The sequence below is a fragment of the Panonychus citri genome, unplaced genomic scaffold (genome assembly GCF_014898815.1).
Source record: "Panonychus citri isolate SS breed McGregor unplaced genomic scaffold, ASM1489881v1 Contig00139, whole genome shotgun sequence".
Lineage (NCBI taxonomy): Eukaryota > Metazoa > Arthropoda > Arachnida > Trombidiformes > Tetranychidae > Panonychus > Panonychus citri.
In genome coordinates, this window is record NW_026515544.1 from 603,772 (window position 1) to 630,768 (window position 26,997).

The window sequence follows — 26,997 nt, forward strand, 5'->3', positions numbered from 1 at the left end:
TTTGAATTTGGCGGTTCAAAAGATTCTCTAAGCTGGAAGATCCTTAGGCTGTTGGGATCTCGGTTGTTTTGATTGTTTCTTATTTTGATTTAAAAATTAAATGTTGACAAAAGAGATTTTTTCTGATTAATCAAACATTTGAATGAATTAAATCATTTTCGAGTTTAATTGGTATGGTTGATTCTCTTACGAACATTTGAATGTGTAAATTGTAAATCTCTCTTTGAATGTTTAGAGGAAAAAAGTTAAACTCATTGGAATAATATTTGAATCCTCTTTTGAAATCCTTTAATTTAATTTATTTAATTTCGTTTCATTAACTAGGACGTTTAAAGAAAAATGGGTAGAAAAAAGAAGAAGCCAATTAAACCATGGTGCTGGTAAGTTTAACTTGGAAATTTTATCGCTTGTTTTTCTATTGATTTTGCTTTCTTATTATGAACCTTTTTCCTTTCATGTTCCTCTTGTTTAAATAAGTGTTGTTGCTTTTTTTTCCTTTGACTTTTTGCTTATGTATTCTTTGTCTTATTTATTCATTTTATTTGTAACATTTACTTTTTTCTTTTTTCAACAGGTATTGTAATCGTGAATTTGATGATGAAAAGATTTTAATTCAACACCAGAAAGCTAAACATTTTAAATGTCCAACGTGTCACAAAAAACTTTACACTGGACCAGGTATGGCGATCCATTGTATTCAAGTTCATAAGGAGACTATTGATAAGATACCAAATGCTTTACCTAATCGTAACAGCGTGGACATTGAAATTTATGGTATGGAAGGTATTCCAGAAGCTGATATGAGGGAACATGAACGTCAGAAAGGGAATCCAAATGCAAGTGTAAACTTACCTCCGATGGGAATGCCTCCTCAATTACCTAGAATGCCACCGCCAATGACAAGTCCTGCAGCAGTTGCTGCCGCTGCTGCTGGTATGATACCTCCTCAAGCAGTTGGATTGAATATTCCTCCTCCAACAACACCATACATGATGTCCGGATATTTACCTAATCGTAAGTAACATTACCACAAGAAAGGAAATTTACTTTTTTACCATTAGAATGACAGATGCAGATAACAAACTCTTTACCATATGAACTCATATTTTCTTTGATTATTTTCAGCTCCTTATTCTGCACCTCCAGTGAATGTTCCACCTCCAACGAATGCCAACAATCCATATGCAGCCATTGGTGTTCCTCCGTCTTCTTATGGATCCGCCATACCTCAACCACCCCCATTGATACAGCCAGTGGTCAATTCGTCGATTCCTGGAACATTGTCAAATGTTCCTAATAAACCGCTTTTCCCTTGTGTATCAAATACAGGAAGTGACAAATCATCATCGACAACTGTTGTTGGAGCTGATTTTAAACCAATACCAAGTGGCAGTAATAGTATCAGTTCGACAACAACTAGTACAACCAATCAACCACCACCTTTATCTAGTGGTATAATAGCAAAACCCGCTTCTAGTGTAGCCTCGACCGGAACAACTTCAAAAATAATTCATCCAGAGGAAGATATATCATTAGAGGAATTACGAGCTCGTTTAACCAAATATATTGGATTGATACCTCAACAGTTGACCACAAATAACATGGCCGGTGACTCAAATACGTTCAATTCAAATCATAAGGTTGATGTTAAACCCGCCATCCCTCCTCCTGCTCCTCCATATTTTGTTAATGTCCAAAATAAGTTTTTATAATATTTAATGATAATTTTCTTCGAGGATTCATTTCGCAAAAAATAAGAACACACAAAATCAACTTCATCTTCAAACAAAGCAAACAATTAGTGAATGGCGAAAAAAAGCAAATTGCAACCAACATAAACACTCAAACTACCACAATGTCTAACAAAAAGAAATCAAAACAAAGCAAAAATCTTAATACAATCAACGCATCATTGGTATCGGATGGTCAAATTTGACAGTTTCATTTGATAAATCACAAATATATTGTCCAATTTACCCTTAAAAACTATCTCCTTCTGTATCCTTTAAAAGAATGGACGATAAATCGTCAATAATTATATAATTAACATTTTTCAATCTCTTAACAATTCAAACTGAATTAACTTCAATTCTAAAAAATGTAACAATGTTACATTATAAACTAACAAGGAAATCAGAACAATCCATTGATTAAGTTTGATTTGTGTTGAATTTTTTTTTGTATAGATGATGTAAAATAAAATTGATTTATAACCAAATTTGTTCAGTTAATTGTCATAAAAATAATTCTTTCGAAACATTGAAAATTCATTAAGAACTTGAGAAGAAAAAAATTTGAATTTGGCGGTGAAACGAGAAAATGTCTTCTTATTTATTTGGTTTGCGCCTTAAAAGATTTGCCACCAGACGGCGATCACAAAAGAAATTATGATTTTCCTGAGCTTTCATGTGGTTTGTAATTACTATTATGAAAATATTACGAGTTAATCACTTTTTTAATTAAGTTAATTAAACAAATAGTCTCTAATTTTGTGACAAACAGTTTCCTCAAGAGGATAACCAATCAATTAAAAGGGAAATATAATCAATGAAAGTTCAAATATGTCTACAAGTCACACGAATGTTATCATACCTACATATTATTTCATCGATACAATTCATCTCGATCATCCCTATGCTTGTCAACCTGTGTGTCAAAGACCTCCTCCTGTACCCGAAGAAGCAACAACAGTCGCTATATCAGCAGATAATACATCATTTGAACCTTCTATCGAATCTTCTGTTGAAATAACTGTACCAGCCTCTGATCCTGTTGAGAATGTTTCAATCAGAGAAACCGAAACAACTTTTTCATACAACACTGCTAGTTCCTCTTCATATTCACCACCATCTACACCGAAAAGAAGATCACAGAGGCAACTTGACCGTCAGGAAAAAACTTTACTGGAAAAGATCAAAGCTGAAAATGCTGAAATGCTTAAAAGAGAAAAGGAAGAGATGGAAGCAGCATCAGCCAAGTTACTTAATCCTATTGTTGAATCTGTTAAACCTGTCGAACCCGATCTACCTGAAGGAGTTACTATCAAGAAAGAAAACATTGAAGATGATGAGAAGGTAGATGATGGTTTAATCATTGATTTTGGTCAACAAGAGAAAAAGAAAGCCCCGAGAAAACGTGCAACTGCTCCTGGATCAGTGACAGCACCTAAACGCAAGAAGAAGTCTTTAGAAGCAAATGTTATAATAAAGAGTGAAAGTGACCAAACAGAGATACAAGACCGATCAGAGACAACAAAAGAAAATGTTGAAGCAAAAGAAGGAACGAAGGGCGCTGGTCAAAGGACCCAAAGACAAAGAAGAAAACCCAAAAGATGGGATGATGATGAAGTTGAGGTCGACTTTTCTGGCACTGCCTCTGAACTTGCTTATGAATCCAGTGCAACACCAGCCAAGAAAGTTTGTCCTAATGATGAACCAGAATCGAAAGAAAAATCCATCACAAGCGATGAAGAGAACGAAGATGAAGATGATGCCGATAAAGATGACGATGATGATCCAACCAAATTATGGTGCATATGTCGACAGCCACACAATAATCGATTTATGATTCTATGTGAAGGATGTGAAGATTGGTTCCATGGTAAATGTGTTGGTATGACTAAAGCAAAGAATACGAAATTAGAAGCCCAAGGAATAATGTGGTATTGTGATAGTTGTAAAGAAAAAAATGGTTCTAAACTAACGAAACCTACCACCACCCCTAAAGCTGTTGTGAAACAAGAACCAGTGTTATCAAAGTCGATCGCATCTCCAGAAACACCAACAGCAACAACCGCTAATACCATTATTACAGCCACACCAACAGCCATTTCACCCGCACAAACAACTACTCCAGTTGTTACCCCAGCAGGACCAGTTGCAGCTTCGACGGTAAATGAAACTGTTACAAAAGTAGCCTCGAATTCGGTATCTTCGAATAATCAAGTAACACCCAAAAAACCCATCAAAGCCAAAAGTAGCGAAGGTAAAGAAATTCTCGCTAAAAAGATCGTCAAAAAAGAGAATCTAATGAAAATCGGTGACGTTTTGAAACAACGAAAATTGAAAGCAGCTGGAGGCAATCTTTCTGCTGTAGATAAAAAAGAAGGTATTCGTTTGAAGAAATTGATCAAATCGTCTAAACTCGAACTCAAGAAAAAGATCAATAAAGTAGATAAATCGAAAGCAAAAGCAACCACTCCACCGGACAAGGAAAAGGATAAAGAGAAAGAGAAAGAGAAGGACAAGGAAAAAGAGAAAGAAAAAGACAAGAATAAAGAAGACAATAAATGGGAGCCCATCAGTAAAGTCGTACCTTTGATACGAAATAAAGAGGAGAAAAAGAAGAAACTAAAAATAGCTCCAGTGGACCGAAGTTTACAAGATCTTTTCAAAGCAGAACCAAGTATGGTGCTCAAAAAGTTAGGCCAATCTACTCCGACAACACCAACTACCCCGAATGCGCTGACTCCCAAGTTAAAACGGCCATCAATTGGAAGTGAAAGTTCATTGAAAAAGTCAATGCCAACAAGTGAACAAAATTGTGTCTCTTGTGGTAAACAAGTTGCTAAAGGTGCCATCAAGGGAAAAGAGTTCAGCATCTACTGTACAGAGACGTGCTTAGAGAAACACGTCAAAGATACACTCGATATCATCAAACAGGCTCGTGCTCATAGTTCAAATGTAAATGGTAACAAAGGGGAAAAACATCGAGTCAATCTCGTGGACAGAGCAACAAACCGTCTTATATCGGGACAAGGTGCACCAACAGATGATAAAGTTCTGGAATATATTAGACTCAATCCAACTTTCGAAATCATGAAACCTAATCTTGTTCGTCGTCAAAGCAGTCAATCGAGTGATCACGAGAAGAAGAAAGATGGAACAGTGAAGAACAATTCTACTCCTCCAACAAAAGTATTGGCAAATAAAAGGAAAGAAGATCCCAGTTCTGTTAAAGCCAAGCCCAGTGAAGTCGCTGTCAAGAGTCAGGATTCAAGAAGGGACGATAATTCAGAGACAATTCGACATAATGTGAAAAAGGTTCTGAAAGAAACTTTACAAACTAGATGTTTAGAAGCAGAAAATAAAATGCTCGGTGAAGATATTAAGAAAATTGCCTTCAAAATTGAGGAGGAACTTTTTAACCATTTTAACAAAGAGGCGGGGAGTAAGTACAAAACACGATACCGAAGTTTGGTTTTTAATTTAAAAGATCCAAAGAATCAAGGATTGTTCCGAAAAGTTCTTACTGGAAGTATAACTCCCGAAAGACTAGTTCGTATGTCTCCTGATGAGCTGGCCTCATCAGAATTGGCCAAATGGAGGGAGCGGGAAAATAAACACGCACTGGAAATGATCAAACGAGATGCTGAGGCAATGGCTTCCCAAGTGATCGTCAAGAAAACTCATAAAGGAGAAGAAGTAATTGAGACAAAGATCTCTATTGAGACCATTGATCCAACCAAAGAGGAAGAGATCGCTAAAAGTGAAGAAGCCGCTGCATTGGCAGCATCAAGTACCTCGGAAACTTCAGTGAAAGAAAAGATCACCAGTAATGCTTTATCGGCATTAGACTTGCTAAGAGACGATAAACACCAAGAAGACACAACTGACAAGCACGGGCAACACTTATTTGATGCTCATTGTAAAATATGTACAAAGAAAACAAAATCTGATCTTAGTCTGACTCACACTAAGTCAAGAAAAGCTGTATCACCTTCCCCTCGAACATCAAATGAAAGTAAAACACCTCAACCTAAAAGGTGCGAGTTGAATTTGAAGCACCAACAACAAGGATAATTGAAGAAGCTGTAAAAGCCTCAAAATCAACCAAACATTTACCATCTCTAATTAACGAATCTAGTATTTATGAATCAAGTGAAGATCTTTTACCTTCATCGACCGTTTCATCATCACCCGAAGCTAAAAGTAATCAAGTTCCTATTTGTTGGAAAGGCTTCATTTTCATGCAAGAGGTTGCGAAATTTGTTGCAACAGCTTACAGAATCAGTGGAATCGCCGATAATCGTTTAAAGGTTAATTTCTTTTCTTATTTGGCTTTATTTTGATCGTTTCTGTGGTTAACATTTTATTAAATCCTTTTTCTTTGTTGTTTCTATTATTAGGATGTTCCCGATACAATTACTGTTCGAGGTCGAATCGCTCCCGAACAAGTTTTGGATTATCTTAAGAAACTGAAATCGACTCGCACTGATATCGCTGTTATACAATTTGCACCAGCCATTCATGAGGAGAATTCACAATATGAAAAATTTTTTGCATATCTGAACAGAAGAAAACGTTATGGTGTAATTGGTTCTTCAAAATCAATCAAAGATTTTTATATTCTTCCATTGCCCAAAGACGCTGATCCTCCAGAAGTGTTGCTTCCTTTTGACGGACCTGGAATACCAATAAACAGGCCTAATCTTTTGTTAGGAATTTTAGTGAAGTATAGGAAACATCCTCCTAAAGCAATTATTCGAGAAAAAGTTCCTGCTGAAAGAGAATTGAAAGAAAGTGACAAATTACCTGCCGATGTAACAAATAACTCGGTGAAGAAAGATCACCCAGAAAATGCAAGATCTTACACACCACCACCTCCAGGTAATTTTTCTAACACTGTGTTTACCTTTTTCTCTCGTAAAATTATTTACTAATCAAGGTTTTCTTTTTAAATTCTCTTCCTCTGATTTTCCCTCATTTTTACCCACTTTTCCTTTTCTTGTTTTTCTTTTTGATTGTTACAACATTTGCACAGGCGCATTTACTAAAATTGAAGAAGTTACGAACGAAGAGCCATATGATCCTGGACGTAGTTTGACACCACCACCACCACCATCATCATCATTGGGAGGAGATGAAAATCCAATCATCAAAGAAGAACCAAAAGAACCAGAGAAAAAGGTCGATGAAGATGAACCATATGATCCCGAAGAAAATGATATTCTCAACATTCCATCAACATCCACCTCATCCATTAGAATGGAAAGTCATCAGAAAATATCGCAATTATTGGAACAAATTTCTAAAACTGCTAATCCATTGGAGATGAAAGAAACGCTTTTAGATAGCATAACAAAAGAAGCTTCCGATGATGACCAAAAGTTACTTACTGAAGCATTTAACAAAAAAGTCGAAGACTTCAAAAAGCAATTAGAAGAAGAGGAAAGAAAAGCAACCGAAGCTGCTTTTACAATAGCATCTAAAACAATTGAGAATGAAAACAAAAACATTGATTCTATTCCTGGTCTTGATGGTAGTTATCCTACAACTGAATAATCGTTTTTGCTAATCAATCAATGATCAATCAGCTCGCGCTACAAACGTAATGTATTAATCATTTAATTATACAGCTAAACACTCCTAAAATTGTCTATTTCTACCTGTCTCTCTTTAACCTTTTTCTCTCTCTCTCTCTCTATCTATTGCCCTCAGAATGTAATTGTAACCCATTCATTTTCTCCTAAGAATTTTTTTCCCTTTTTAATTCCTCTTCACATTAAATTGTTCATTGACGAACTTGTAAGATCAGCATCTTATTATTCACAGCGAATGCGTTTCCCTTGTCCCACCAACAGCCAAAACACAAAGCTAACATCATAAGAGGCAACACCTATTGTAATTAACGAGGCAACAAACAAAATAAGCGAATCCAAAAGGAAAAACATGAAATGCCTTCAACATTGTATCTAAATTGTGAGATTATGGTGTGTTGATGGTGGTGACAAAGACCAAAAGAGAGAAGAAGAAGAAGAAAAGAAAATCAAAAGGTAAATCTACAAAGAAATACAAACAAAATGAACAACAACAATTAATTTACCTTTTTGTTTACATATAAATGTTAAAAAAAATCAACTTGACCATATACATAAGACACACAATTGTCATGAACATAATTCATTTGAAATCATCTCAACAACAAATCAATAAACGAAAAAAAAAACATTTAAATCAATTCGATGACAAATATTAAAGTAAAAAATGATTAATGTTGAAAGTGATTTACCAAAAGTAAACATTGTCTCTTGCAATTCGGTTAAGCGAAAAACGAATCAACCAATGAGAATGGTTTTCTTTTCTCTTTATGGAAAACGCGTGAGAGAAAATCCCGGGTTAAAGTGGATCTCAAATGCTCTTCCCACTTGTTAATCTTGTTTTCCACTCTCTCTCTCTCTCTCACTTTCCCTCTCTTCCATTTAACTTTGTTTATTTAATTCACTTTCAAGATTAATTGTTCAGTAACTAACCATTGCTCCCATCGGTGTATATAATTATCCCAACGCTTAGCAATTTGAAAGCAAAACAAGTTGCCCAATCTCTCAGCGTGACTTTGATTCACTTTTTGTTCAGTTCTTTCAACGCTCTCTGATTCCTTGGTGATTGAATTTACAATTCTTTCAACTCTTCTTTTTAAATATTCTATTTATCTTAATTTTTGTGTTTGTTTAAATTTATATTTCTTAATTCAATTACTATGACTCGTGCAAATTCATCATCAATTGACTCCAATGGTAACAGAATCGATTCTGAGGGTAACCATTCCTGTGGTACTAAAAGTAACACTCGTGATGAGTCACAGCCTAAACGTGACTATTCAAAAAAGATTGAAGATGTAAGGTCACAAGTGAAGGGTCATTTCACCGAGAATCCTGACTTATATGATGCCGATGATCTTGAGAAAGTATTTACCAATGATTTCTATGTGTGTCGGTTTCTCCGTTGGTGCAAAGGTGATATCAAGAAATCTGTCAACATGATACTTAAATGCTTCCAATGGCGTAAATCATCTGGTTTAATCTATCGGAAACCCACTGATTTTCCAAGTGAATTCTATAAATCCGGTGGATTGTTCAACTATCAACCTGATCTCTTAGGGAAACCAACACTTTACATGAGAGCAAAGTTTATGCATAAAGTTGCTGAACTTGATGCTCCATTTAAAGATTTCATGGCTTATAAGATCAACGAAATTGACGAATCGTGTGGTAAAATGGCGTCTTGGACTATTATTATCGATTGTGCCGAAATTGGTTGGGCCAATGTTTGTATCGATATGTTACGTTACCTTATCTCAATTATGAGTAACTATTTTCCGTTGGGCTTGAAGCAGGTAATTGTTCTTGATATTCCTTGGATTTTGGATGCAATTAGGAAAATGATTTCTTCCATGTTGCCCGAAGAAGCTCTGAAAGTTGTCACTTTCACTTCGAGGAAAAAATTACCTGATTTCGTGGATCCAAAAAATTCACCGGACTTTGTTTGCGGCACATGTACAGTCCCTTATGACCAAGTTCCTTCCGGATGCAAATCTTTCGATGAACTAACTGACGATTTTTACAATTTAAACGAAAAACAATTGCGCAAATTGACTGATTTATATAAAAGTGTCATGTCTTAATGTGTCAATACAACGAAAAAAATTCAAACTGACCAGCAACATTTTACTTAAATGACCTTTTCCACCTTGGAGAAGCTAAAGAGAAAGATTGTAAATCTCTTGTAATGTCTTCCATTTTATTTTAACCAACAATCAAACTCAAATGATGAACAAAATGTTCAGAAATTTAAATATACAATCACACTGATCAATCGTCTATGATGATAAAAGTAAACACTCATTCGCAACAAAATGATTAAGATCTACAATTTATTTACTCTTAATGAAATCATTGACCATCAGAATTTGGCCAATTGAAGGTTGTGATTATTTCCACTTGTCCTTCGTTAACCTTGAGGCTGATTCCACCCTGAGGAAAGGCCTAAAAACCAGTCGATCAAGTATCTAATACTCAAAAGAATCAGTTAATTAACTAAGGGCAAAATTTTCCATATACTCATTAAAACCAAAGAAAATGGATTAGCTTGTAATTAAGAATTAAAATCCATTTAAAGCTCAACGATTAATGGTAATCAATTTTTCCATTTCTTCGGTAATTTAGTTAATTGCGATAAGTTTTTCAAAAAAAAAATTCTTCCAGTAATTAACTGAGAGATCAAGACTTTGCTGATTGTTTGGAAAATTGTTTTTATATTAAAATTGATTGTTGAATGACAATTGAAATTGTGAAGACATGAATTAGAAAAAAAGTTTTTCCATCTTAGATACAAAAAAATGAACATTTAACAAAGTGAATTACAAACGATGTTGATTAATTAATTTCTTGCTTTTTCCATTGTGATTTAATTAGATGATATGAGATGAAATTCAATCAATTTTGATTGGGGAAAAAAATTAAATCAGTTGATTGTTGACTTAGTTTTGTATTTCGGCTTCGGTTTGTAAGAACAATTTAAAAATTTAAAATCAAATGAGATCCTAATGTTGTGGTGTTTGGGTTAATTTTTTGTTAATCCATTTCAATTAGATTTGATTAACTAGAATCAGTTTCTTTAGGTTGACCACCAAGTCCACTTGTATCTGAATCTTCATTGGCACTTGTGGCCACTTGAAGACGGAGTAACATATCGGAAAGTGGGTCTGAAATCGGTGAGGATATTGTTAATCCCGGATAAGGTTGAATATCATCAAGTTTAATTGGATTAAGATTAATCAGATTATCAAATCCATTCTCATCGACAACTAGACCTGTTGTTGTCGTAGGTGTTGTAGATGTTGCATTCAGAGGTAAATCAACTGATTGTTTCCAAGGATAAGTTTTAATTATCCAATTAGTTGGATCTTCAAATGGACTTCTTAATCCATTTTTCTGTAATCCATCCCTGGCCGCTTGGATTAGATAAGGATGAATTGAGTAATTCCAAAGATCATTGAACCAAGATTGAGATGATTCCAAGTCAATGGGACAAGTGATAAATAAACTCGGACCTTCAAGTACAACAATTAAGTTAATTAGTTAATTTTCAGTGATTAAAATGGATTCAAGGGAAATGATTGGTATTGTTAATAATTTGGACTTTAAATTGTTTGAAAACATCAACAAAGTCGCGAACAACAATTAATTGTTAAGATATTGAAGCAAAAGCGCTAACGTACCTAAAGTTACATCAGATGAATGATGAACTTCAAGAAAATGATTAATATGATTCCAAACTTTTGGAATCCAATCAATTATGGTAATCATATTGGTTGGAATGGTTAAATCAATTGAACCAGAATTAATTTCAAAAGTGACCAATTTACGCCTCAGGTAACGGGATAAGAAACCACGAACTGGCTCCATGTGATTGGCACATAATAGCCATCGGAAATTGTGGTTTAATTGTAGATTAGGGGAACTTGAATTGCTTTGGCACATTGTGGCTATCATGAAGGGACTGGATTGTGAATAGAAAGAGAAACAATTAGTTGATCAATTTCCGAGATTAAGTCTCAATTTTACTTACAATTTTTTATTATGTGAAGTTGTGTTACCATTGAATAGATCATCAATTGAACTAACATGGTGAAGATTGTCCAATATGATAACTGTTGGTAAATCATTCGATGAATCATCGCATGATGATTCTAATTGTTCACCAATCGAGGTAAGATAAGATTTAAGTTCATTGGCTGATTTATGATCAATGTTGAAAGTTGCGATCGATCCCGGAGGTATAAGGTCAACTAGACTATCGTCACCTTCACCAGAATCATAGCTTCCTTTACTTGACCGATCACCTTTCTGAATCTTGACCACCAGATATTCAGCCAGTTTTGAGGCTAAATAAGTTTTTCCGGTTCCTGATGGTCCATAAAGGATTAGTCGCTTGTGCTCGTGAAGTTGATTAACAAATCTTTGGATTATGTTTTTAGGGATTAGCGATTCAAAGACAAACGATTCCAAATAAGATCTACAGCCTAATTTGATCATTGATTCATTGACAATATAACCAAATGGTAACAATTCCGGTGAAGATGATGAAGATGATCGTAAATTTCGTAATTGACGTTCTGAACCAACCTCATAGAAAGATATCGATTCCAGAGAAAGGCCAAGATTACGATCAGGATCAATTCGATCTAAATAGTCTTGGACTGTTTTTCGAACCAGAGCATCAAGAATTCCCCATGTTGTCTCTGGTGAAACGATCGCAGTTCCAATAATCAGACCATTACCAGTTCCATTATTACCATTTGGTGAAGGTGAACCTAAAAGGATGGACACTTTTCGTCCACCCTCAAGTAGAGTATCATCGAGATCAGTTAGTTGAATCGATGAATTATGAGAATGTCCTGAATGATGGTGACTATTATCACCATTTGGCGATAACCCATTGGCCCCATTTCCACCAGTACCACCACTTCCCGACCCACTGAGCACTGAGCTTTTCGACGAGGCCAAAGATTTTGTGATCACCAACCTTTGTAATCTATCATTGTCCTGTTTAAGTGACATCATTTCATTCCTCATCTTATTGACCATCTCTTTCAAATTGTCCAATTGATGAGCTGCTGTCAAAGCTTCTAACCTTAAATCAGTTAACGCTTTCTCCTTCTCTCTTAATTGTTGCTTTAATCCATCAACCATTTCACCTTCTAGATGATCAGGTCCATCGGAAGATAAATCTCTGTACGATTTAAGAGTCATCATCGGTGAACTAGGAACTGAGCAAGAATCAACCAAAGCACAACCATTTCCTCTGATAATATTAATCCCACCTCCCATTGACAATATCTCTGCGTCCGAAATTGACCCATGGCACTTTGAACCATTTTTCGATTTACGAAAAGCTTTGGTCAGTGAATTTCTCAGCCAACCCTTGGAACTTTGAACTGGAACACCCCCTTGAGAATCAATTGTATCAGCTGAGTATTTACGATCTTTCTTCCTTCCGCTGGTTCCACTCTTACTTCCGGACAGTTTGACTTCATGATCAGATGAACTGGACACGGAATCTTTTGATCGATGACGAGGTAAATGTGGTTTCAATTCTGTTGAGAAAAACCAAACGAAAATGATTCAATGAGAAACATTTATTCACTTTGATACGAAAGGTGAATTAATCGGAAGTTTAATCAATCATATTGAACAGAACAAGATGGTCAATGATTGATGACTTACCATCGGAAGTGACCGAAGCAAATGTGTGTCTTCGTATGAGAAGGGAAGACTTTTTTTCTTTACTCTTCTTTTCTCCCTTTTTTCCTGGTGAACCTTCACCAAGATCATTCGTATCTCGTTTTTTCCCTGAGCCATTATGATAAGCGATCTCATCGATCATAGTTCTAAGTCGATTCAGCTCTGCGTCTTTCCTTTCAGACATGGAAGTTAACTGTTGAAGACGAGATGTCATCGCTGATAATGATTGTTCAAAAGCAGTGACCATATGAGCCTGATTAAGATTAGAAATAAGATTGATCAATACCAATGAATTATTGATTAGCTGGATTAACTTACATTGGTGTTTAATTGAGATGTTAAGGTGACAACCTTTTCATTTGCTTGATCGAGATCACGTTTCAATTTACGAACCTCTAGATTGTGTTTGTCATCAACTTTCTGTAATTAGGAATTAAAATTATCAGGGATAGTTAAGATTTTTTTTCTGTTGATAATTTAAAGAGATCAAAATACTCACGGTGAAAACGGTTGCATTGGAAACGAGGGAAAGTGCCGATGAGTAAAGATCACCTTCTTTCTCAATTGCTTTTCTTGTTAAATCACTTCCAAGACTGGGACTGGACAATATTGACCCTCCTGAGCCTCGCAATTTACCTCGATTAGGTGTCATTGGTAATCGACTTGGAGTCGATGTGAGATCACTTGGATTGGTATGACTTTTGGGAGTAACAGAATTTGATCGCCGGGGATGGATTAAATTATCTCCATTGGATCCACCGTGTAATCGACTGTCACCCCTTCCTCCTTGAAACCCACTCCCAGAGCCTCCATTACCTTGAAGACTTTCCATACTTTCCGCTTCCGTCAATGCATTTCGCTGGAGTCCAAATCCATTTCTCTGTAACCATGGACTTAATATCTGACCATAGCCACTGTTATCTCGAGCTAACCATTCCGAAGGGATTTCCGATGACCCATAGGGCAAACTTGAAGGTCCCGAATTACCTGAATTTACATTACCCCCAATCGACCGAGGATTGCTCGACCCACCTCGGATCCGAACCGGTGAAGTTAAATAGGAATATTTACCATTAATATAATTTGATGCCGATGATGCCGATCGTTTGGACATCATGTATTCAGTGTCAGAATAGATTCCATCCGAATAAGAATAAGGAGATGAACCACTGGTGGAAGAAGAACCATTTTTACCCGTTCCTTTTAATCTTGAGCCCGAAGAATAACTTTTAACCTGATTAGGTATTCTTCCAGTAGTCGCTGCTGATGTTGCTCTTATAACGGCGATCGCTTTACTATTGTTATTACCGCTATTGGAAATATTTTGTGAATAAGGTGATCCAATTGTACTCGACCCACTCAGACTATTTCCAATATACCCCAAAGATGAACATCCTTTACTTCCGGGATATTTTAGATTAGACATTGAATATGAATCGTTGGTCAACTTGTTCCCACTCGAACCTGAACTCATCGCGATACCTTTACCATTCACCCCACCAACAGGTACATTGGACTGACTTGAAGGTGAAATTGTATTCGGTTTCATGACAATATGCTGATCATGAAGATACTTTTTCCACACAGGTAACTGTGAACTTGGAATTGAATTGTCTCTATGATGATGGTGACCGTGCTGATGGTGAACGGGATCAACCGATCGACCTGATAATGCCGATGATTCCGTTTGAATGGAAGAATCGGTTTTCTTAACATTGGCTGATTTCCTCGGTGACCTTATCACCTGACAGTGGATTGGAGTGGCCGGTGTGACCGGTTGATTAATTGTTGATCGATTCAAATCATTCGACATTGATTGGTTTGAATTAACATTACGATAAGATGATTTTGGGGATTTATGATGAATCGGTTGTTGTTGGTGATGTTTTGATGGGGAAGATGATAATTTATTCTGATGATGATGATGATTGGCACTCGTCTTATTTGATCCTGAAGAGATTATTTTAATTGCTGAATGATTCACAGGAATTCCTGGTATATCACCATAAGTGGATGAACTCAAGGATGAACTGGTTGTGGTCGCGGTGGTGGTTACACTTTCAGAGGACAATGAAGAAGTATCATCGAAACTGTAATACGATTTAATTAGAAATTAATGGAATTCACAATTAGAGAATATATCACATCAGGCAACAATTGGAATTATTGGAAGGAATAGATAGTAAATCGAAAAGATTAAATTGTTTCGATATCAAGAGAAGTTTAATTATGTTGTTAATGTTTTTCTGTTGTTATGGTTTCACTCATTGGGTTAGAGTCTTTTTCACTTACACATGGATTTTTGTTTCATGTTTCTTATTTCAATTAATCAATAAAAGCAAATTTATTCTAATAAATATCAAATGTTAACGTATAGATGTTCAATTGATAAGATAAAATAAAATTTCGATTCATTAATGGATAATTAGGACAATTAATCGAAAGAATTGACTCTGGAAAAGACTAATCAAAGTAAACATCACAGTCTAATAAACCATATTGGTATTTCAAGGAATGAGAATGACATTCACTTCAGTCTCTCTCTCTCTCTCTCTCTCAATCATCTCTTTCTTTCGCTTTTCACTCCCAGTCCTTCATCTTCATCTTTATCTTCATCCCTTCTCTTTCTATCATTCTAAGTCTCTCTCTTTTTATCCTCTTTCTATTTCCTCCATCTCTTTGCGATGCTTTTATTGTTATTCAATTGAGGGAGAAACTGGAAGATAAAGGGGAGAAGAGCAGAAGAGAGAGAGAGAGAGAGAGAGAGAGAGAGAGAGAGAGAGAGAGAGAGAGAAGAAGAAAGGGAAAGTAGGAAGATAAAGTCAACGGAATTACAGTAACCATCAATATCGATCCATTTTTTCATCTTCGCTCCATCCTCATCCTCATCTTTTTCATTTTCTCCCCCATCTTTCTGGCACATTATGTTTTCTCTTCCTTCACCATCCTATCATCATCATCATCATCATCTTCCTCCTCCTTCCACCCATAAAACGGACAAAATAAGCTCAATGCTCAACATGTAAATCACCTCGACCCTCACACACAATTTGATCAACTGCAACTGTTGAATGTATTGGGTGAAAGTCTCAACAATAAAACTTTCACCCATAAACTATGAAAATGCATAACCGGGAATCGGGAATGAGATGAAGAGGGATAAATGATGATAGGAAGACACAAAGAAATAGTAAAAAATGATAATAAATAAACAACGACCCAAAAAAAAGTAAATTTTATCATAAATTCAAATCTCCACAGCAACAGTTAAATTATAACAGTAATTTACTTTCTATTAGCAAACTACTACAATCATTTGCCTTTTGTATCATCCAAACAATATAACAAAAGATAATTGATCAAACAGCTGATTAGTAATGATAATAGTTAATGACAATACGATTGTCATTATTATGCAAATAACTATTAGATTGATCTGAACATGAAATCCTTTCATGTGATTTTATCAATAGATTGTTGATTTTCCAGTTAATCATATTTGCTGAACTGAATCTTGAAAAGATGGAGAAAAAATTTCTTCATATGCAAATAATTGAAAAGATGTAAATTTAATAACAATCAGAATCAAATTGATTCCATGAAAATCATCATGAAAGTGGATGATTAACATAAGAGGATTTCAAGTGTTGTCATCGGCAAAAGTTCAATTTTGATTCTAATTTAATTGAATCTCGAATATTATTTTTACATTTCAATTCATTCACCATTTTTTGGAGAAATCAATTAATTGATTCACTAAATTCTAACTTTAATTTAATCTTCCAAATTCATTTGATTATTTAAACTTTTTCACCGTTAATTTGATATTTAAGATCATTGTTAATTTCTTTGTAATTGATTAATTCACATATAACACAATTATCATTTTGACAACAATTTAGAGTAAACAATTAACTTAATTTTCTGAAATAATTGAATTTCCCTGTTTCCAAAAAAAAAAGGATTCAAATTGTCATGTTTAAATTTCATTCTGGAACTAAATTAAATTTGATCATATTTTAGTTTATTATTTATGAGTTTACTTTCAATCAGAATTAATGAGATGTAAACAAAATTTATAATTAGATTGATATTATTGCCATGGTGGTGAATATTCATGTTAATTAACTGAAAACTAGAAAAAGTTAAGAAATTAAAATTAACATGAGAGATCAAAGATTCTTGATTATTAAAACTTTGGTTAATTTTGAAATTCGTAACCAATGGTTATCCAGTTGAAAAGATGAATGTTAATTAGCTCAATTGAAGGAAAGTTAATTACGATTCTCGAATTGTTGATTAACTGTTCATGTAGAAGTTCATGTGAACCATTAAAAGGATAAATTGTTATTTAGTAATAATTTATCTCGACATTTTAATGGAAACTTATAGTAACATGAACTCATGAACTTATCTATTTGAACGTAATCACTGAACCATTGATTGGAGATTTAAAATAAAAGGATTCCAATTGAAACTGATTAAATCTCTTCCTCTGTGTTTACTTTGTCCATTTGATATTCAATTACCAATCATAGAAACAGTTAAACTGACCAATGGTCAATTTCCTCTATCTTATGACCTCTGATAAGGTGAATTGTATTTAGCTCAACAATTCAATGAACTTTCATCGAACCGTTTTGACTTTTTTTTTCATCCATTTTCTATACGATAATCAGGGGATTAATATTTAACAATGGAAACTTAATCATTTGTAGTAAATGTATTAAACTATAGAATAGCAAAATAATCAACAGATTTTTGCATCATAAAAATGATGAAGATGAGAAAAGGTAAATAATGAATGATGAAGGTGCTGGAAGGGAAAAAGAAACAAGTTATCTCAAATTCAGTCTACCATGATGGTGGAAAATGGTAATTCTCTCGTTGGAATTTTTTCATGGAAAAGATTCAGTTTCCTTTTCTCTATCCTCTTCCTCTTAGAGCATCATTCTGATTATCTTCATCATAATCATAAGTAACTTTTTCCAACTACATGTTTGCTCCTTGATGATGTTTCCTGGATTGATAGACCTTTTGCTTGGTTTTTTCTTCTTCTTCTATACTTCCATTGATAAATCATAGTGAACATTTTCATCTATCTCTTTTTTTTTGTTCTTCACTTCTTCTAATACCATCACCATCATCATCCTCATAATGTTGATATTTCAAGACCAAGTGAAAGAGGAAATAACTTTTAGAAAAGCAAAAGCTAACATGGTAACCAAATGAACGATATTCATCATCATTAAGCACCATAATCACAAATTCTGTACACGAAAGATAATCTCTTTCTCCAACAATGTCTACAATAGAAAAGAAAATAATACAAAGAGAATAAAAACTAAATACAATTGATAACATATACTCACCATTCATTTAACACAAGTAACAGAAAAGAAGAAATAAAAAAAGGCAAAGGTAAATTGAGAGATAATCAATTGGAATTATCATTACCTCTTTCTTTTCATTTTTTCTTTTTTGACATTAAATCTGTCACATTAAGTAAACAGAAAACGCTCAGAGTATTCACTAGCAAAATAAAGACCAAATTAGTTTAACAAACTATAATTAAAACAAGAAAACAGTCTAATTAAAATGCAAGACAATTAACATTTTGATTTAGAAAAGTGAAAAAAATTTTTCATATGATTTTCGTTGAAAGTGTCGCCATCTCTTAATATAAATATGAATATGGAATTTTTTTCAAAGGATTAAATGAATTTTAGTTTAATCTTTCAATTTTTATTAATTGTTTCTAATTGTTTTGGTGTCTGTTCTTGAAATTTAGATCAAGTTGGGTGAATTTTTCCATGTTTTCTGATCTGTTTTTAGTAAATGTTTAAAGTGGAGGTCATTTGGTTGGTGTGTTGGTGCAAAAGGTTTGGTTTGTTTAGTTGATTTGCTTACCTGTCCTCGATTGAATTGTTGTTATTGTCAATCATGTAACTGTTATTGGAATCACATTTTGGTCTTCGACATTTTCTTGGTGATCCTCCAGACGATCCTCGATAACATGGTGACCTTGAACAGGAGTCTTCTCGACGATGAGAACGATGGGAATGATGATTACCTGGACCGGTTGACGATGATCTTGAAGGTAAACGACAATTTCTTCGACCACAATCAGACCGATTTCGGCGACTTTTTTCAAAACAATTGGCCTGAGAACAATAAAGATCATTTAGACCATAATTACCCGTTTCATGGATTTTCAATGGTCCCAAAGGTTTCACCCCAAAAGAAGCGGTTGATAATAGTTGATCATCGTCATTGTTATTACCATTTTTAGTACTACCATTCTCATCATTGGAACCAATATTAACATTGCAATTATCTTCATCACTTTTTAAACAATCACCATTCAAATCAATGTTGTTCACTTGTTTATCATTGATTTCATTTACATGTAAATCAACCATATTGTTATTATTATTGTTCTCATTATTGGCTCGTTTTGATTGTAAAATTGGTGAAACCTTAGCAACACTCGGTTCACTTTTGATTTGCTGTTGTAAATTATTGTGAGATGAATTGTTATTATTATTATTTACCATTGATGCTGATGAACTTTCACCTCCACCTCTGATTCTTGAAGGTGATTTCTGTTCATTTGTAACAGTTGATGTACCTTTAACTGTAGCCGTTGGTTTAGCTGTTGAAGGTGATGAACCACTTTGATCTTTACTCATTTTCGCATTGATAACAAACTGATTAACATTTGATTTGGTTTGTACTTTGACACGAGGTAAACAGTTGAAATTACGATAACTCGTTTCATCAACAGTTTTATGTTCACTGGAAACAACATGTCCGGTAACTACAGGAGAGAGATGAAGATGAAGATATTTTCGATGCTCTTTCACCTCCTTCTCCCTTTTCTCCCGCAACTATTACTGCTACTTTTTCTTCCTTATGTTTTTCTCTCCCTCTCCCACCACCTCTTCCTCCTCCTTTTCCCTCATCTTCCTCATCATCTTCTTTATATTGTTTAGTTACTCTTTTCACTCTATACTTCATTGAAGGCGCAGGTATACCTGAGATGAGTTTCAACCGAGATGATCCTTCTTGATGAGCAGGAGACTGGGAATGATGATGATGTTTCCATGGTAATAAGGGTGATGATATGTGAGCTTGATATTGTTGTTGTTGCTGTTCAATACAATAAGTATTATGGTTTACAGTTGATGATAATGATGCTGTTGATGTTAGTGTGGGTGATGATAATGATGATGATGAGCTCGATACCTTATCAGTTGTTATTATTGTTGTTTCTTTCACTTTAACTCCCTTTGTTGTCATTTTTATGCTAACCCACAATTCATTTGGTTATTCAACCTGCAAGAATAAGTTTAGTTGATTGTTACATTTATTTATCACGACAATTGTCTCATATTCAGAGGTATTGGAATTACCAGAGTCCAGAGGAAATTTTATCAATAACTTTTACGGATTTTTCTTTTCCAATAAGAATCAACATTGGGATTTTCAGAATATCCTCTGATCACGAAATTACAATCCAATTGCAAATCTTATTATTCATTAATCCTGTAAATAAGTTGCAAATCAAAAAGACAAGAAAACGAAAAGATTAACAGGAATGACAAAACAATCGGATTAACTAAAAAAAAGACAGAATCAAATGTCCACTTGAATTTAAAGTGAAATCATTCAAAGTTTTAATCGAATGGACGAAAAAGTTAAATTGAATTTAGAAATCATTGCAACAATAATTGAATTGTTGCCACTTCCCTTTACAATCAATCAAATTATCAAAACTAAATCAAGGAGTAAAAAAGACCAACTCAATTTAACTAACCAAAAGATGAACAGAAAATCAATAATCCACCTTGAGGGTAACGGTAAACCTTTAAAAGGAAACAGTGGAAATAGATTCAAGTAAACATTAGATAAACGTGATTTAATAGGTAAGATGAGATGAAGATGATCAGGATATCCTCTCTTTTTTATCTTCCTGAGCAAGTTATTTTATCATCTTCATCCTCATCCTCATCCTCATCTCCATCTTACAATTTGATCAATATTTCAACTCCATTGGAAAAGCAAACATTAACAACAAGATTAACCAGAAAAACTAACCAGATAAAACAAAAGCAACAATTTAACCAGAGTGAAAAAACAACAATCATTAAACTGTAATCCAATTATCAACTTTTATAATCACAATTAAGCTTTAACTATTAACCAGAACTTTGAATGAACATTTCTCTGGAAATTAACTCTTCATTGATTACAATTTCATTCCCATTGAAAAGTTTCATGACTTCCAATTAAGTTTCTAGTTGGATTGTTTTCTTTTCCAGGTTGATGATTAATCCATTTTTATAAATACAATTTAAATAACGATAATAATAATTAACTCTAATTGTTGGCTGTATAAATTTCATCCTGAAACAATTGAGCAAAGTTCATTGTTAAGGTTCATTTTGAACTGAGAGCTTTTTTCTGATCTTTTCCTGTTCATCTTCAACAATACATGATAAAAATTCTGGTTCTAATCATCATGTTGATGAAAGTTTTTATCGAAAAAATAACAAAGATAATTCCAAACTCGTGAGAATTAATTTTGATAGAAATTTTCATGAAAGTTCAATAACATGATAAGATTTTCTGGAAAAAATGAAAATTTTCCTAATCTTCCAATTTATTCACAAAGATTCAAATGATAATAATTCAGGGAGAACATTTTGTAGAAAAAAGTTTAGTAAAGAATTTGAAATTTCATGTGAATAAAAAAATTCTGGATACCATCAGAATCTAAATTCTGGACTATATAAGCTGAATTGTGAATTCATTTCAATAATATCATTGAAAATCAATAACATATTCATTCAGGGCGAGATAAGAACATAAAATGAATTATCTGATAACTAAAAATTCATTGAATATTTTGTATCATTCTCAGATAACATTTCATGATAAAATCGCTTAAGGCAATAACTAAATTCATCTGATAATTTCCATCATGTGAATTTTATGAGCTGAATTCTGGGAGTGAAAATAAATCCCTGTTATCTTATTATCAGAATTCACGAGAAATTCAGTTCAATCAATTTTTTCCCACAAAATATACCAAATCAAATATACTAAGAATGTGAATCACATCGGTCACCGTGAATATCATGCTAATCATGATTAATTGTTTGCAATTAACTGTTGTTCAATGTTAATTGTTGACCGAAGCTGTTTTCTGTATTTTCTTGCTGACCTTTGCTGATTGTAACTAATTGATGGTAATCAATATATTGAGACTCATTAATTTATTTATATGTGTTTTGATTTATTATGATTAGTTTTTTTTGTTTTGATTTCTTCTTACAATTTATCTTGATTAACTTTGATTTAGTTTTTATTTCATCTTTGATTAGGTTGTAATATCATGGATGATGTTGGTTAAGACCGATGAACATGTTTGCTTTGATTTGATTGTTAAGATCATGATTCGGATTACATTTTTGTAATTACCTGAGGCATGATTAGTTATCATTAGGATGATAATTTCAATCAGAGTTGATTGTTTATTGTGAGAAAATTAAATCTACTCAACATTTGCTACTAATACAAATTGTGATTAACTAAATTACGCTCAAGGCTTAGGATTACTTTCTCATAATACAATCAATACAATTAAAGTATTGTTATCCTAATCATGTAAATAATATAAATCTATGGTTAAACAATCAAATCAACCGATATTAGTACATTAAAATAATGAGAAAGTAAAATTTAATCAGTCAAAAAGATAATGGATTAACTTACCATTAGATTTGTAGTCAAACAAGAATCACAATTAACTGGCCAACATATTGACTTAATCCATTTGAATGATTACAATTTATTCAGAAAAATTGATTAACAAGTAACATTAATTGTCTACCAATCATTTTACAGAATTAATAACATTAAATTTACAAATGACTGTCAATCATTTGAAGGCCAGGTAACAGTGGAGCTAAAGAAAACCTCCCCACCCTGTCTTCCTATCATCTTCCTCCACCTACAGAGAGAGAGAGAGAGAGAGAGAGAGAGAGATAATCGACCAGGTAATAGTAAGGAACCCAAATGAATGGATAACATTTGAAACGAGGGGAAAAAAGATCAATATATTTAAGACTAAAGGTAAATGCGTGTTTACGATTCGATTTAAAGTGAGTCATTTAGAACAACATTCCCCACCCTCTGCCACTTCCTCTCCCTTATAATCCTCAATTATCCTCCTTGAAGAAGCCCAAATAAATAAACTTTACCTATGTAATTATTTTGGTTACCTGGAAATTTAATGGAATAAAAATAAATTTTTTTTTTCGATACAATAATAATATCCGCTAAACCATCAAGGTCACAATTAAATTTAAATTGTTTTGGTTGATTGATTAACTACAAACAGATGATATCAATGTGATAACATATGGGAACTCCCTGATTAATTAATTTAATCGTAATCCATTTAGTCTTGTATCAACCTCATCCGTTTGATTTAGTGTTAAAGTCAAAATATTGACAATCCTCAGAGATTCATGATGATTTTTGCAAACATGATTTCTTTTGTAATCTTGACATGAAATCTCATCTGTATTGAACTGAATCATAAATTCAATTATACATGTTGATGTAGTGAAATTTTCATAGAGGGAAGAGGAGAAAAGGTTCGGTGGGTGAAAAATGTTCATCTTTTTGGGAACTTTGTTCATGGATATTTGTTCATAAATATGATTTTCCATGATAAACTTGCCTATTCATTTCTGTTTATTATTATTCGTGAATGTTTGTTATCAACTCTCATGGTTCAACTGATTTTAACATCTATCAGAACTGTAACTTGAGCTGTTCACTTGATGAAAAAGAAAGAAAAAAGTTCAGTTCTGTTGAGTTCGATAAACTTGAAACACGGTGAAAAATATATACACACATAAGAAACCAATTTTCACCGAGGGAATTGTAATTAATCCCTTATCATTTTGTATAATCATTTTTAATCACAATTATATTCATCATTATCATTTACCAGAACTATTATCATGATTAAACCTCAATGGATTCATTTTCATGATCATTTTATATAATAATAAACATTGAAATGGATTAATATTGTTCAGTGTCAAGTGGGTGTAAGCTTAACAACTGATTATCATTAATTATTTGTCAATTGCATTTCTTGATAATAAGTAAATTTTCTTGATTGTCATGATAATAATCAATGGAATATTAAATTATTATTTATTATATGATTCATTAATCAAATGTACAAAAAAATGCCGCGAATCAATTATACAAAGATCATGATCAGTTAACTACACTCTAAATTGGATGAAACAATCAAAAGTTCATTCTCTCCAAGGTTAAGAGGTCAAAAGGTTAACCTTGACCATTGAGACCTTAAATTCTAATGTAATTGTGATAAGGGATTAAATTCAACTGAAGAAAATGAAAAAAAGTTCAATTTAATTCCAAGAGCTGAGGATTTTCCTACTCCCGAGTAAACATTTTCACCCACTAACCTGAAGGTGAATGAAATGTAACCATGAATTCATCCATTGAATCAAATGGTATAAATGTTTCAATATCATTGATTATTACATGAGAAGTAGAAAGAAGGAGGAAATGGGAGGGACAGGGTGGAAGAGAGAGAGAGAGAGAGAAATGGATGAAGATGAGGAATAAAAAAAGAAGAAAAGAAAAACAAGAAATAATGGAAATAAGAAAATGGTAAAATGAGATAAATAGAAATGAAGATGAAGATGAAGATGAATAGTCGAAACTATTTAGATAATATTTTGTTTCTCATGAAGACGAAAATGCCTCTCGAGTCATCATCCATTCTCATCTTCATCTTCATCTTAATATTAATATCATGATGAAATTGTCTCCCCTTATCATCTTAATTGAGTCTCTCTCTCTCTCTCCCTTAACCCAAAAGGCAAATATTGGGCTATGATATTTTTGGGTGTTGGTTTTTGGTAATAACAATCATCTTCAATGACGATAATAATGATGAGACTCAAGATATCATGATATTAATCAGAATCATTGAGATGTGAAAAAAGTAAGAAAATGAAAATGATTCCTATTAACCATGAACTCTAGTTTCTTTCAGGGGAGATAAAGTTCATTGACATAGTTCAAGGTTTTTCCTTTTATAATATATTAACCTTTCACCTTTTAACTGCAACAATTAAAAATTAATTGTCACTTGGATATAAAGTTACTGATGTATGAGTTTTTTTTTCTGTACGATGAAAGTGATGAGGTGAAGGAAAAAGTTCTGGTTAATCAGTTGGATTTGATTTGATTGGTTGACAGGAAAACAAATTGAATCTATTGTTGATTGTCATTGATTTACAATTCACAATTTATTCATTTCCTTTCATATTCTTGATAATAATCAATTATTTTCAATAAATTGCTGAGCAAATATTTGTCACCATGAATATTTGGTGACACTTGGATAGCCAAAAATTTCAACTCAATAATCAACTGATTGTTACGGATTATTTTCTCATATTGATTGACATTACAATACATTTAAAGTGACACAATTATCATTCAGCTCATGATGATCATCATTTCAGATGAAATTTAATTTGGTTAACAATTTATTCATTGTCAGTAGTTAATTAGATTAATGAGATTCAATTGTTTTTCTTGTCTCACTAATTAACTCCAAACTTTTTAAATTAATTATCAAATGCAAATTCAACTTGATTTTATAAAAAAAAAACACAAACAATTTAATTATCAACTCTGGTCATTTGGGTAATTGATCAGTTTAATTCAAATTGTTCATCTCTTGTTTGTTAAAAGTTAATTTTCCTCATCAGAATTTGATTCTGAGTCTTTCAATTGATTAATCACTTCTAGTTGATTTCTTTGATTAGTTATCTTATTATTACATGTAGATGATTGGTAATTGCAATTGATTTATTATTAATCTAATATTAAACAGACTGAAAATGAAGATCGATAAAATTGATTAGCTGATCACCATGATTAGCATGAGGAATCTGATCAGAACTTTCAAATTGTCTAATCTTTAATTATTATCAACAGAATGGAAACTTAAATCCAATTAGTTGATCATCAGGTTATTTAAATTAATCCATTGATTTTATGTCAATCAATAGCATATCAGTTGATTGATGTTAATATTATTTACTCAGATTTCATCTGATTCCATGTTATCAAAGGATTAACAAGATATTGATGGTTTAGTAGTGTTTCTGGCTTAATCCCATTCATGGTAATAATAATAATATTGTTGGTGAATAAATTTATCGATTCCCAATGTGAGTTAATCATAAAATCGAGGAGAAACTGGATTAAATCAATTGTATCGATGAGAACTCAGTGTTTTCACCATGAAAGTGAATTGAGAAACATAAGCTTCACATTGTAACTTTGAAGGATTTAGATATTGACAATACTCACCTTAATTGTTACAGTTAATTGTTGGCGGAATCAACTGATTGAGTGATGAAAATTATGTCACCAAGATGAGTTACTTTTGTTTTAAAATAGCTTTTGATTGTAAACTCAATTCAAACAATTTAAAAATGGCAGAGATCCAATTGACTGTTAATATTATCAACAAATGATTAAACAAGAGGCACAAATTAATGTCACTAATTAAATGGTATGTAATTTAAGAGCCAACAATTAGTTGACATTGGAAAGGGCAAATTCAAAATAAAAGGTTAATTTAATGTCACTGATAATCAATGAATCTCTTGATCATTGGGATATTTAAATGGCAACAATTGATTAACTAATTTTCAAGAATCATCTTAATTTAATTGGAGACAATTTATTTTATGTTAATCGATACATTGGATTAGTTAATCAACAGGTAAAATGATTAATTTTTTCCTTGAAATTGATTGTTTAGTCTTGTGTTTGGTCAATTTCAATGTTGATTAGTTAATTGTGCTTTTCCATTGGGTACTAACTAATTGTGC

The 26,997-nt window shown here is 33.1% G+C and overlaps 4 protein-coding genes across 6 annotated transcripts; 3 read left to right on the forward strand and 1 right to left on the reverse strand.

The window, feature by feature from the left end:
• Positions 1-114: 114 nt before the first annotated feature.
• On the forward strand, positions 115-2,068 carry LOC128394355 (BUB3-interacting and GLEBS motif-containing protein ZNF207-like). The gene is made up of 3 exons (XM_053354677.1): positions 115-380; positions 575-1,014; positions 1,126-2,068. The coding sequence occupies exons 1-3, from the start codon at positions 340-342 to the stop codon at positions 1,710-1,712; spliced, it is 1,068 nt and encodes a 355-aa protein (XP_053210652.1). The 5' UTR covers positions 115-339; the 3' UTR covers positions 1,713-2,068.
• A 310-nt stretch (positions 2,069-2,378) lies between these two features.
• Positions 2,379-7,523, forward strand: LOC128394375 (PHD finger protein 3-like). Its single transcript, XM_053354699.1, is given in 4 exon segments — positions 2,379-5,806; positions 5,809-6,037; positions 6,128-6,608; positions 6,763-7,523. Coding segments are annotated over 4 exon segments (4,476 nt in total). The 5' UTR covers positions 2,379-2,561; the 3' UTR covers positions 7,284-7,523.
• A 726-nt stretch (positions 7,524-8,249) lies between these two features.
• On the forward strand, positions 8,250-9,634 carry LOC128394359 (motile sperm domain-containing protein 2-like). Its single transcript, XM_053354682.1, has one exon. The coding sequence runs from the start codon at positions 8,479-8,481 to the stop codon at positions 9,400-9,402; it is 924 nt and encodes a 307-aa protein (XP_053210657.1). The 5' UTR covers positions 8,250-8,478; the 3' UTR covers positions 9,403-9,634.
• Positions 9,635-10,012: 378 nt separating this feature from the next.
• LOC128394325 (neuron navigator 3-like) lies at positions 10,013-26,789 on the reverse strand. Of its 3 annotated transcripts, XM_053354643.1 has the most exons (10): positions 26,471-26,789; positions 20,440-20,572; positions 20,062-20,362; positions 18,935-19,844; positions 13,524-15,114; positions 13,343-13,444; positions 13,007-13,277; positions 11,349-12,876; positions 10,999-11,279; positions 10,013-10,830 (listed from the first exon to the last, which is right to left on the reverse strand). In XM_053354643.1, the coding sequence occupies exons 3-10, from the start codon at positions 20,324-20,326 to the stop codon at positions 10,376-10,378; spliced, it is 5,403 nt and encodes a 1,800-aa protein (XP_053210618.1). In that variant the 5' UTR covers positions 20,327-20,362; positions 20,440-20,572; positions 26,471-26,789; the 3' UTR covers positions 10,013-10,375. The 3 variants fall into 3 exon arrangements, with proteins under 3 accessions (XP_053210618.1, XP_053210617.1, XP_053210619.1); XM_053354642.1 differs by having other exon boundaries at positions 20,062-20,572; XM_053354644.1 differs by lacking the exon at positions 26,471-26,789 and adding an exon at positions 22,805-22,943 and having other exon boundaries at positions 20,062-20,572.
• Positions 26,790-26,997: the final 208 nt, after the last annotated feature.